The 12,830-nt window shown below is 36.3% G+C and overlaps 1 protein-coding gene across 3 annotated transcripts; it reads left to right on the forward strand.

The window, feature by feature from the left end:
• The first annotated feature begins 1,855 nt into the window (after nucleotides 1–1,855).
• Nucleotides 1,856–12,584, forward strand: nlrx1 (NLR family member X1). 3 transcript variants are annotated; one of them, XM_079823933.1, is made up of 9 exons: nucleotides 1,856–2,192; nucleotides 3,939–4,057; nucleotides 4,489–4,546; nucleotides 5,027–5,136; nucleotides 5,220–5,842; nucleotides 6,618–8,044; nucleotides 9,458–9,544; nucleotides 10,660–10,911; nucleotides 11,035–12,584. In XM_079823933.1, exons 2-9 carry the CDS (start codon nucleotides 3,952–3,954, stop codon nucleotides 11,387–11,389), a joined length of 3,018 nt encoding a protein of 1,005 aa, XP_079680059.1. In that variant the 5' UTR covers nucleotides 1,856–2,192; nucleotides 3,939–3,951; the 3' UTR covers nucleotides 11,390–12,584. The 3 variants fall into 3 exon arrangements, with proteins under 3 accessions (XP_079680059.1, XP_079680061.1, XP_079680060.1); XM_079823935.1 differs by lacking the exon at nucleotides 9,458–9,544 and having other exon boundaries at nucleotides 2,062–2,192; XM_079823934.1 differs by lacking the exon at nucleotides 1,856–2,192 and having other exon boundaries at nucleotides 3,802–4,057.
• The last annotated feature ends 246 nt before the right edge of the window (nucleotides 12,585–12,830 follow it).

Here is a 12,830-nt window from a genome sequence, read left to right on the forward strand (position 1 = left end):
TTTTTTGATTTAGTATTTTCCGTCTAGAGATTTGATGTACCTGGTGCTACAAATTATGTATTAAAACAAAGTTATAATTTTTTTAGGTCAACAAACTTTCATACTATGTATATCAGCAATGTATTGCTTAACATGTCATACTGCCAAATGTATGTTTAGAAATAAAATTCTGAGACCCATCAGAAGTGCAATTTCTCACTCACAATTGCAAAACACTGTGCTCGAATGTAGAATTCATACTGGTTCATTTGAGGACATTGAATAATTGAATAATCAATTATTTAATTTTAGAATAATTTATTTTACCTCTTACAGTAATTACAGTGCATTTTGGAGAGAAAATAATCTTTTGAACATTGACTAACTCTTACTAAACTAAAACTGAGGAATATCATGCACAACCTGTTTGTTTCATATGTCATCAAAGAACCTTTCCAAGAATTGTTTTGAACTACTCAGAATTCCTTGGATCTACAACAAGCTTACAGTAGAAGCTCCTATTTCCACATATATAACTTGTTGGACTTGATACTGAACATTTCAGGTGTGTTCGTGTGATCAGGGGCCTATACCATGAAGCCGGTTTAGCTGGCTAGCCAGATATGTTTAAGCTTAATTTGTGCTAATCCTGGGTTTTAGGTACCATTAAAGTGGTTTGGCTTTTAGCAGTGTTCATCTCCATAGTAACTTACGCTCCACAGCTAACCTGCTCCAGGGCAGGTTATGTTCTGGATAAGAGATCTCAAACTGAAATTGGACCAATCAGCTGTGAGCAAAGTGACACATATCTGATGCAATAAAGTCACTCCCCCTTTTTCTACTCCAAATTAAAGGTCACTACATAGCTAATGGCTATTAAAGACTTAAGCCTCTGGCTTTTAACAATGCTTATTTATAATAATAATAATAATTTTGAATTATTTAAAAATAATTTATGTAATTATTATACCCTTAATCAATTACACATGTATAATTTTAGTAAATCAATCATTAATATGCGTTTTGTTAATATTAAAATAAATAGCCTATATAAAGGTCATACAAATAAGCTTTAAATTCAAAAACTAAATCTATAAAAAATTACATGTGAGCATAAATGTTCAATTCTCTCTATATATCAACTAAACTAACTTCATAACTTTTACTTGCATTGACGTATAAGATTTTTCTTAAAGTTGTCCTCGACAGCTATTTTCTTCTGTGTAAATTTGTTTAAATTCTTAATATTTTTCAATCATGTAATTTTCTGCAGAAGAGTGAAGTGAATCTCACTGCTTCTCTCGCGAGAAGTGAATCTCAGTTTCACTGATCCACAGCATGTGATTGGCTGTTCACTGCTGATGTCACCGCTAAACTCCTAAACTCAGGATCAAAGACTGAGTTGACAGAGAAAGTTGATGATCAGCATCATGGGACCAACAAAGCCTGAATAGATTGGTTTGGTTTTGTCAACTCGAAACTAATCCTGTAACCCTGAGTTTGTTAAACTACCATCATGGTACAGGCCCCAGGGCTGTCCAAAGTAAAACAGCTAATGACATTGCATAATATTATTAATATCAAAAGTAATTAACATTAATGGGTCGGGTTGGCCTATAAAATTGCAAAGTGATGTATGATTTTGCTGTCTGGATATACCTTATCAAATATATCAAACTGAAAACACTAGCAGATCCCCGAAGAAAGCTTGTCTTGTAGATTTAAAGCTGCTGTTAGGATATAACTTAAAAAAAAAAAAAAAAAAAGCTATGCTTTCGCGTTGTAATCCTAACTCGCATATGTGCCTTCACTCGGTCTACTTTGTGGCTTTTATTTGACCTTCGCCGCGACGTTGTAAACAGCAAAGTTGAAAGTTGAAGTTTGTGGGCGGTACAAGTCAACTGACTAGCAGCTGTTTATTTTTTTTAAATTGTATTGCTTAACAAGAACAACATACACATACAGAGGATCACAGTGTATTATTATCTATGACATTCATAATATCATCAAAGGAACAACAGAAAGAGAGAGGGGGAAAAAATCTAAATAATGAACCGACTAGTAAGCAGCTTAGCAGGATGACAGCGGAGAGCTCTCATCATATCCTGCCGTAGAATGGACGCTTTCCTCGGCTTTGATCTGAACGTCAGAACGCTGGCAGAGTCCGAGGACAATCAATGAGGAATTCGCCGTGTTCCCAGCCTCTAGATTAGGTAAAGACTTGCATTAATTACAACCATCGTAATCATTACCTCTGATTTCTAATGTTAATGGTAGCAGTAGAGTCATTGCTCATACAGCATGTCATTGTCTGGTTTGGTTTATATTATTGAAATAAAGACGCGTCTGAAACCAAGTTCAGAATTGAGTAGCATCGAATTTAGAGTTGCCATCCGTTCCGTATAATACGGAATTGTCCCGTATTCAAGGCATCAATGAAGCGTTCCGTATGAAAGCCATACAGAACGCAGTTTGTCACGTAAATTGTTGAGACAAATCATTTTTTGATTTGCGAACATACAACATAGCCGGTCGACGAAAGCTTTAAGGCCCAGCAGAATCCTATGCCGGTGCCGGCTGGCCGCCCCTGGTTCACAGCGAGTGGCTCGCGCTAACAGCAAATCCCTTTCCATTTCACTGTTCGCATTTTGATTTCGGCAAATCAATTTGGACTGATGCAAAAAAACTGATTATTGTTCAGCCACGCAAGAAAACATGCACTCTCCCTGAGGGAAGACGTGATCAAAAAGGGAAGTCGTCTTTCACTATTGTAAGTTAATGTTGTTAAATATAGAAAAGTAACTTGAAGCGAAATTACACAAAATAAGTCTCAAGCACCAAAAGCAATCCTCTAAATTCTCTTTAATTGAAAAATAGGCATTTTAATTCATTCATACATGGTTGCAACAACATTTAGTTCAAAATTGTAAGTGCCATTGCTTAAAAAAAAAGTTGTATTGGCTGAAATTTCAAAGACGGCAGTTATTATGCTTTCAAAACTGTTTGACCTGTACGAAATGTTTTTAAAGTGCATTTTGGATATGCAAATGGTTTAAAGATAAGAAACTGCTAGTAAGTACAAGTCAAATAATATTTAAAACAAACATAAAAATGATCTGACCTACATTCTATGGTTCTGACCTGATTGTACTATTTTTAGACGGTGGCATGCAGGCAGCCATACCATGTTATTGTATGCAATACTTGGTATCACATTTCTTTAAAAGAACCCATATTGTTAAATATCACCATTAAGCATATGATTTTTGGTTATTTTGGACTGTAACTTTCTGAAATGTTTGCCCTGTGTTGTCAACCGTGTTTGGGAATGTGGTAGCTGGTTTCTAGATTGTCTAAAATTATATCGTAAAATTATTTAGATTTAGTTATATTAACATACGATTATTTATTTTTTTGTTCATTTTTATTAGAACAGAAGTACTGGGTTTACATATCATCTTAGATATTGGAGTCAAAAAGGCTGGTCATTAGATGAATTAGATGCAGATTATTCTTGTTATGTTGTAAATGACTTAATGAAAATGAGTTTCCAGTATTGGTTTAGGAGGTTCAGGTGTGGTGGGTCACACCTTCAAAAAAAACTTGGTCATAGTAATCATCACAGTCGTCAGAGGACAAACATTTTCTTTTGTGTATTAACATGTCACACTGGTCACTCTTAGTGATGCATCATGCAGCTTCTTTAGATAATGGACAGTATCCCAAATTAACACTTTGGGTGTGTTGGTAAAAACATATGTGTATCATGTAGCTGTGTAAGCATCATGTGTCACTGAAACACAAAGCCAAAGGAGTGACCATACAAGGGTTGGCTTGTTTTTCTCAGGTACACTTATGTTACTTCGTTGATTTATTGTAGCATTTGTTTCCCTGTACTACACAATTTTCAGACCTGTTTAACCTTTTAAATCACTATGGTGAAACATATAATACTTTAGGGATTATTTCAAAATGTGGCGAATTGGAAGGCCATCGGGAACGGAAGTGTTAAGATGGAGATGCCAAGGGTTATCAAGAGATGTCTGCTGCAAACTTCACATCAGGGCTCTTGAAGCAAGTAGGTGTTTGATAAACTTAACATTTAAAGTATACTTTATATATAAATTAATCAAATCTGAGTTTTATTTTATTTATTTAAAAATATATATAAATGTGTTCACAGTTCACACACAATTTATTTGAACAGAAATATTTTGCATTTATTTGATACATTATTTTTGTGAAATATTACAATTCAAAAGTTTTTATTGAAATAGTTTCTACTTGAAATAGAAATCTATTCTATTGATGTAAAAATCATATTGACCCCAAACTTTTGAACAGCTTTATTAGTATTACGTTAATTATATATATATATTCACACACATACACACACATGTATGTATATAAAAAGTATATATATATATATATGTGTGTATGTATGTGTGTGTGTGTGTTTTGTTTGTTTATTTTGTTTTGTATAATTGAAATAATAATTGCTCATTTCAGCCCTTCGATCAGATGGCATCTGCGGTGGCGTAAAACGTCATCACTTTTCATTCCCATTGTAAGTATAATGCTGAGAAATTAATCCATCATTTTCTGATGCAGCATCTATGTCTACACTCTAAAAAAGGTTCTATATGGCACCAAAAATGGTTCTTGGCTCGTAATCATAGGGGAACCTTTTTTAGTGCTATATAGCACCAATTTTGGTTATTCAGAGGTTCTTCAGCGGTTCTTCAGAGGTTCTTCACCGGTTCTTCAGAGGTTCTTCAGCGGTTCTTCAGAGGTTCTTCAGAGGTTCTTCAGCGGTTCTTCAGAGGTTCTTCAGAGGTTCTTCAGCGGTTCTTCAGAGGTTCTTCACCGGTTCTTTGACTAAGGTGCTATATAGCACCTCTGAAGAACCGCTGAAGAACCACTGAAGCACCAAAATTGGTGCTATATAGCACTAAAAAAGGTTCCCCTATGATTACGAGCCTTTTTTTTTAGAGTGTAGTGTTTTCAGAGAATATGTTTTGATATTGTCTGTGTGTTGTCTCATCAGCAAGACAACAAGCTCTTATAGAAATACATGGAGAGAACTGAGAACATCAATGTGCTATTCCATCTCTGGATTCAACTACAGGTTCTTCTGTACCAATGAGCCTGTCACATGTGAGTTTATGCATTCATTATTTACATTTGGATGGCATATAAAAAAATATTGCAATGTATTTCATGCTTGTATTAACCTGCAGATCCCATTGAGATCCACAAACAGAAGTTGGCATTATGGTTCAGTCACCTTCCTCAAGAGGAGAGGCAGTTCGGTGGCTACTTTTCTCCTGAAACTATGCATGTGGAGCCACTTATCCTAGAGCGTCATCCTGATGAGGATAGAGGCCTTAGTCCCTTCAAGGGAAAGGAAAGGGAATCTCCGCGTCCCTCTCTCACAGTTGAGCAGCTCTTTGACGCTAGTAATAATGTAAACAAGGCACGAGGACTAAATGTTTTGCTATATGGGGCTGTCGGCACAGGGAAAAGTACTGTCGTCCGTAAACTGGTGCTGGATTGGTGTGCTGGATCTATTTTCTCCCAGTTCAAACTTGTGTTGCCATTCTCCTGTGAGGATCTCGCCCATTTGTCCAAACCAACATCCCTTCGAGACCTTGTAGGCAGGAAATACATGCACCTTCGCAAAACCCCTTATCTTAGTGGAGATAATGAAAAGGCTAAGGATGTCCTCTTCATCTTCAATGGAATTGAGAAAATGAAGCTGGATTTTCGTATCGGCTCCACAGAGTTATGCAGCGATCCCAATGAGGCTCTCCCATCAGGAGCTGTTGTTGTGAATCTACTTAGGAAGTACCTGTTACCTGAGGTACGGCAAGAGCTCAGCTCTTTTTTTCTGTGACCTGGCATGTGAAATCATGTCATGTTCCAGATTAAATCGGTTGTGGTTTTGTGGTGTAATTTACCATAGGTAAATGACACGACACAATTTTTTTTTGTCTGGGTGTATCAATTTACAAATGCATGAAAACTGCAATTTATAAATACAGTGACTTTAATACACCTGCTATATGATATGATATGATATATGATATTTTGTTTCTCATAATGAAGAAAAAACAATGAAATTCTTGAAAAGAAAATCTTTTCAAGTGAGCTCATTTTGTTATTTTGTTAAAATTATTGATATTTGGAAACATTTTGTCCGGCATATCAAAGTCATGTGGTCCTGCTACAAACATAAAAAACATACAAGAGGAAGTTTTATCATAAAGAGGACAGATGCTTTTATAGTTTTTTGACAAGGCAAGGTTAATTCATATTTATGAATTCGTTATATTTATTTGTGTTTATGTTGTAATAATGACTTTTTACATTGAAAAATATGAAACTTAATGGAAAATAGTGATAAAGATGTGTACACATACTTTATTATATTAAAATAAATACTTTTTACTTGGTTATATTTTACATTTTAGTGTCAGCTACACTTTTCTTGACAGTCATATACAAGTTTTTCTAAATTAATTTGGAGAATACATTTATAAGACATGTTGGCAATCCTATTTATCATTGACCTCCATGCCTTTAGATGAATGTTTATTGTAATTCATAGCTGCTAAAACATGTTGATTTTCTTACAGGCCAGTATTTTGATTACAACCAGACTATCTGCCGTGGACAACGTTCCTAGAAAATACATCAGACGTTATGTACAGATCTGTGGCTTCAATGATCCTGATCGCCAGAGAGCCTACTTTACCAGTAGGCTCTTGCAACAGAATGAAGACAAGCCGGACAAGGCGGCCGAGATGCTCATAGAGATGCTTTACCTAAATCTACAGCGGGAGAGTCAGTTAGCAACCGCCTGCTTCTTACCATCTTACTGCTGGCTGACATGCGCCACTCTTCATTTGTTGCATTTTACTGATACAAAGGCACCGGTTAGAACCCTCACTGGCACCTACACCAGCTTCATGAGGCTGAACTTCGGAGGAGAAGTGATAACTTTGGATGGCAACAACGTCTCTTCACAAGAGCAACAGAACTCTTTAATGCTCTATGTGGTCCGTACTGTTGGTAAACTAGCTTTTGATGGCATCACCAACAAACGGACAACATTCTCCGATGAAGAACTGGAGCAGTGGGTCGGCGGCAAGACTAAAACGGACGAAGAGCTCCAGCAACTGGCGGTGTTTCGCACAGATGTGCTTGATTTCTTTCTGGTGCCTCATGATGATCATGGTGCAAATCCCGAATCTGGTGGTAGACGCTATGTGTTTGCTGTTCCTGCCATGCAGGAATATCTAGCTGCTCTTTATGTTGTTCTTGGCGAGAACAAAAGCGTCCTGGAGAAGTTGACTAGGGAGGTTTCAGAGGCTTTGGGACAAGCCAGTGAGGACATCACAAGCCTACTAAGCATCCTCTCCAAAATCATACCTTTCCGAATCTTCGCCATTTTCAACTTGCTTAAGTTGTTCCCAAAACTCTTCGAGCGATTAAACAGCCACGGCAAGGGGCGTATTGCGAACACAATGGCGGCGGAAATGTTTCGTTCAGAGGACAGCTTCAACGAAGATGTCTTGGACCAGGTGGAGCAAAGTCTTCTGGGAGTACATGGTCCACAGCCACAACAGGAAACCTACACCAGGGCGTTTGAACTTTACCCTATCTTCATGGGTGGACTTCTTCACTACGGAAACCGGAGGCTGTTAGACCAGCTTGGATGCAACATCAAGAGTCATACGGTTTCTCAGATCACTCGTGCGCTGAGAAAACACCTGATCAAGGAGAGTAAGAAGAATCAGCCTCCTGAGGAACTCATGGACCTTCTGGTTCTGTTGTATGAGTTTCAGAACCCTCGACTCACAGCTGAAATCCTACAGTCCATCAAGACCATCAACTTGTCGACTGTACGCATGACGCCACACAAGTGCTTCGTGCTGAGCACCGTTCTGGGCTGCACACGCTCGAGATTCCACCTGGATGAGCTCAACCTCTCCTCCTGCCACATCACTCCAGAGTTAATGCAGATGCTCTGGCCAGCCTTCCATCACACTAGCAACCTCAAGTGAGACATGCACGTATATGCTATAAAACTAGTCAGTGTTCTGCATGCTTGAATCATGTAGTGTTGTGCATAAAAGTGGAAACCTTTGAAGCATACTGGACATCTAACAGAAGCTTTTTGTTGACCTATTTAGATATTGCTAAATCTGATATTGACATGTTGACATTCAATTAGTCAGTGTACTCCAGGGCTCATCAACTAGCAGTCTGTTCTTCTTCCAAATGTTTCCTGCTGAAAACAAAGCCTAACAAACCAGCCTAAGAAGTTTGGCTGGTTTTGGTCTTAGCTGGTTTAAAGTGGTCTCCCAGTCCGGTCAAGCTAGTGTGTTTAAGCTAGTTCTCTCAACATGACCAGCTGAAAAGTGCCACATACCAGCCTGACCAGTCTAGGATAACAGCTAAAACCAGCAAACCTGCATAGGCTATTTTTTTCAGTAGAGATTTGGTTTTGAAAGCAAGGAATGTATGGGGCATTCAAAACCATAATACTTTTATTTTTTATTTTTATTTTTTTATTAAACAGTATCGTTCAAAAGTTAGTTATGCCATTTATGTTTTTGTTTTTTAAAGTAATTCATACTTTTATTCAGCAAGGATGCATTAACTTGATCAAAAGTGACAGTAAAGACATTTTTATAATGTTAGATTTCTATTTCAAATAAATGCTATTCTTTTGAACTTTCTATTGATCAAAGAATCCTAAAATAATGCATCACAGTTTCCACAAATATATTAAGCAGCACAACTGTTTTCAGCATTGATGATAAGAAGAAATATTTCTTGAACAGCCAATCAGATATATTAGAATGATTTCTGAAGAATCATGTGACACTGAAGACTGGAGTAATGGTGTTGAAAATTCAGCTTTGATCACAGGAATAAATTACATTTTAGAACATATTAAAACTGAAAACATTTAATTTTAATTGTAATAATATTTCACAATATTACTGCTTTTTTACTGTATTTTTGATCAAATAAATTCAGCCTTGGTAAGCATAAAATACTTATTACAAAAGCATTAAAAAAATCTTCATCAACATGTTAAACTGGCCAATAAAGTGCTAGAATTTGATAATTAGATTTAATCATATTTGGCCCCTTTAAAAGTTGACTGAAATTATCTGATCCTCTGCAGAAGCTAGCTGAAGTGCCCTGTAATACACTGACTTCAAGTTTTATGAATAACCAAAACGTTTTTTTAATGTGCTGCATCTTATTGGTTGAAAGTTAACTTTAACATGCAACTTTGTACTATGGATTCAATTGTTGCCTTAAAGTTGCTTTGCTTGCAGAATGCTGTCAGTGATAATTGCTCCTAAGCACAATTACCTCATTAGTTATTGATTTTCTGCCTGGAAAATCGGCAAACTAATGGCATGCGCGTGTGTTTTTGTTCACTGTGTGTTTACAGTCTCCAGTTTAACAGCCTGGGTCCCGAGTCCTGCATTCTACTGCGAGATCTCCTACTTGAGCCCAACTGTACTATTAAGTCATTACAGTAAGCCTACTTTAAATAGCACATTGTTACTGTGATATATTCCTAGTTGAGGGGTAGGTGACATTTTTACTGACAAAAAATGACTTCATTTAATGTATTTATTAGTTATCTGTTCACTGATTCTTGAGACATGGGGCAAAACACGTCTTAAAATGTTTACTCACTGTCGTCAGACCATAATCTAATACTTCATGTAGATTAAAAATATAAATTTTCCCACAAACTATCAAATAAAATGCATTTGTCACAGTGTTTCCTCAAAATGACCTAATGCTAACGTAGACAGATATGCTGTAAACACAATACGAAGTAAAATCAACCCTTTACAAACTAAGTGAGAATATTAAAGGTACAGTTCACCAAAAAATGAAAATTCTCTTATTTATTTATTAACCCTCATGCCATCCCCAATGCATTTGACTTTCTTTCTTCAGATAAACAATTTGTTTTTTAAATTATCAATTTTTGCGAGTCATTTTAAATATATATGTTTAAATATATATGTATCATTTTAAATATATATGTTATGTATTATATATTTATTTTTAGTATTTATATTATTATAGTTATTATATTTTAAGGTAGCTTTTAATTTTATATGTTCAGTTTTCATTTTAACTTTAGTTCAATTCCTAGTAATTGTGCTATGCGATTTTTACATTTTTATAAAAAAAAATATTATTTAGCTTATTATTTATTAAAATATTACTATTTTAATCTTTATTTCAGTTTAAGGTTTTTTTTTTTTTTTCAGTTAGTTGTCATGAGAACATTTTTAATTTTCATTTAGTTTTTCATCTAATAAAATGTTTTTAATAGTTCTGGTTTTATTGTCCTGGCTCATTTTTCATTCAATAATTTAGGTGAATGCAATATGTATAGTAAATATTTGGCTTATTATTTTAATATTTGACAGTATTGACCCATGCAGAAATGTATATATTTGTGAGAAAATGAAAGAGGAGGTTGTAGCCAAATGTAAATGTATAACTGTGTTTAACAGATTAATCTAAAAATGTATGCATTTTTCAGTTTCATACTAGTACTCAAGAATCAGTGGGTTTATACATATGAAAAATATGTTTCCTTTGCTTTTTGTGTTGCTCTGATCACAGGTTGTGTGACAACAACTTGTCGGACACCGGCATCAGCCATTTACTGGAAGGTCTGTCTGGTAACCAGTCTCTGCAACAGCTGCATCTGATGCACACAGGCCTCGGGGACCAATCGGCACAAATGCTGGCTGAGAGACTGGGCCAGCATGGCATGTTAAAGGAACTGAATGTGGCATACAACAACATTGGAGACAGTGCAGCTCTCACGCTGGTCGATGCTTGTCGTGAACATCCCAGCATCCACACAGTACAGTGAGTAGCAAAATACTTGTGTTGTTTTTAAATAGTCTAATTAAATATATATCTCTCTTATAAATCCACCTGATTCCATGCTTGTGATGTTAATAGATGTTTTATACTTGTACTTCCTTCCAGCCTGTATCTGAACCATCTTACCGATGTGGGCAAGCAGTCGCTGTACGTGCATGGTGATCCTCGAGTGAAGGAGGGCCGGCGGGTGAAAGTCCTGGCCTCTGTAACGGAGGGTTCGAACATCTCAGAGGACTGGCATCCCATTCTGAGCGTTATTGGAAAAAATTCCCTTTCCTGGGACAGAGAACGTGTACGTGAGCAACTGCTGGTCTTCCTGAAAGACCTGGAATGGGGTCGGAAACAGCACCCTAGTTTCTGGAAAAAGATGCACTTCAGGCGAGTAGAGAGCGGTGTGAGGCAAACTCTGAGCTTACTGGAAAAGGGCAGTCATACGGGAACAGGGAACAGTACAAAGTGATGCAATTATCTTTGAATCTAAAGGAATTAGTGTCTTATTTCTCAAAGGGATATTTATTGCCATGTTTCAATGTTTCAATCCAGTCAGCCTTAAAGGGATAGTTCACCCAAAAATGAAAATTCTCTCATCATTTACTCACCCTCATGCCATCCCCATTGTATATGACTTTCTTTCTTCAGATAAACAAAAATGAAGATTTTTCGATAAATCATCCATCTCTGTGAGTCGATGTAATGCAAGTGAATGGGTGCCACTTGGTTGACGCTTGAAAAACCACACACAACGATCGTGACATTAATCTATGCGAGCCCATTGGATGTATCAATGTCTTCTCAAGTAAGACGATAGGTATGTGTAAGAAAAATATTAATATTTTAAATCTTAACTATAAAAACTAGTTTCTGGCCAACTGTTTTAAGCGCGTTCACAAGTTTGGCTTGCATCTTGTCAAAACGTCCCTCTCAAGTAAACTTGTATCACTGCAGACCGAAAGCAATGTTAAGAAGTTAAAAATATTAGTATTTTGCTTACACACAGCTTTCGGTTAGCTTCAAAAGACATTGATTCATCCACTGGGGTTGTATAGATTACCCCCACGATCGCATCAATCGAGCAGCACTCATTCACTTGCATTATGTGGACTCAAAAAATTGTGTTTATCTGAAGAAAGAAAGTCAAATGCATTGGGGATGGCATGAGGGTTAATAAATAAAAAAAGGAATTTTCATTTTTTTGTTGAACTGTACCTTTAATATTCTCACTTAGTTTGTAAAGGGTTGATTTTACTTCGTATTGTGTTTACAGCATATCTGTCTACGTTAGCATTAGGTCATTTTGAGGAAACACTGTGACAAATGCATTTTATTTGATTGTTTGTGGGAAAATTTTTCAGATTACTACTTGAAAACTTGTTGCACGATGACAAATGTTGCCATTTACTATGCATATGTGTTCAGGGAGAATTTAGGGTCTCTTGTTATAATATGAATTATGTGTGTTCACAGTTCACAAACATTGTTGTGTATGGTTAAAGTCCTTACACAATGTTTGAGTGTCAAATGGTGCTCTAGACAAGGTTAACCAAGACAAGCCTTTAGATGCTTCCGCAATATTAACATTTCTCTTGTCTGAATCTATGATTGAAAAAAATGTTTGTACTTGCAAATTGTGAACTAAATTTACTGTGCAATAAAATAAAAATAAAACTGCTGATGGCTTTTTGTCTTGCTTTGACTTTCACTAAAAAGAGGCTAGTTTTTACCATCTCAAAAACAATCAGGCTTATTAGGGGAGTTAGCTGTAGTCAGTCGTCTTAATTACAGTTGTTTATGTAATACTTCCTTCATATCTGATGATGGCAGAGGTGTCGTCTCATAAACCTAAGATTAAATATTAATCTCCTTGTGGAACAAGGAGGAGCCATACTGACAAAAGCATTTTA

This window comes from Gobio gobio (assembly GCF_949357685.1).
Source record: "Gobio gobio genome assembly, chromosome: 8".
In the NCBI taxonomy this organism is placed as follows: Eukaryota; Metazoa; Chordata; class Actinopteri; order Cypriniformes; family Gobionidae; genus Gobio; species Gobio gobio.

Excerpts from the sequence above, each read along its gene's own strand:
- nlrx1 (XM_079823933.1), top strand. The coding sequence starts at position 3,952 with ATGTGGCGAATTGGAAGGCCATCGGGAACGGAAGTGTTAAGATGGAGA. Across the intron at positions 4,547-5,026 it reads CATCACTTTTCATTCCCATT|CAAGACAACAAGCTCTTATA; the intron begins GTAAGTATAATG and ends TTGTCTCATCAG. Across the intron at positions 9,545-10,659 it reads TGTACTATTAAGTCATTACA|GTTGTGTGACAACAACTTGT; the intron begins GTAAGCCTACTT and ends CTCTGATCACAG.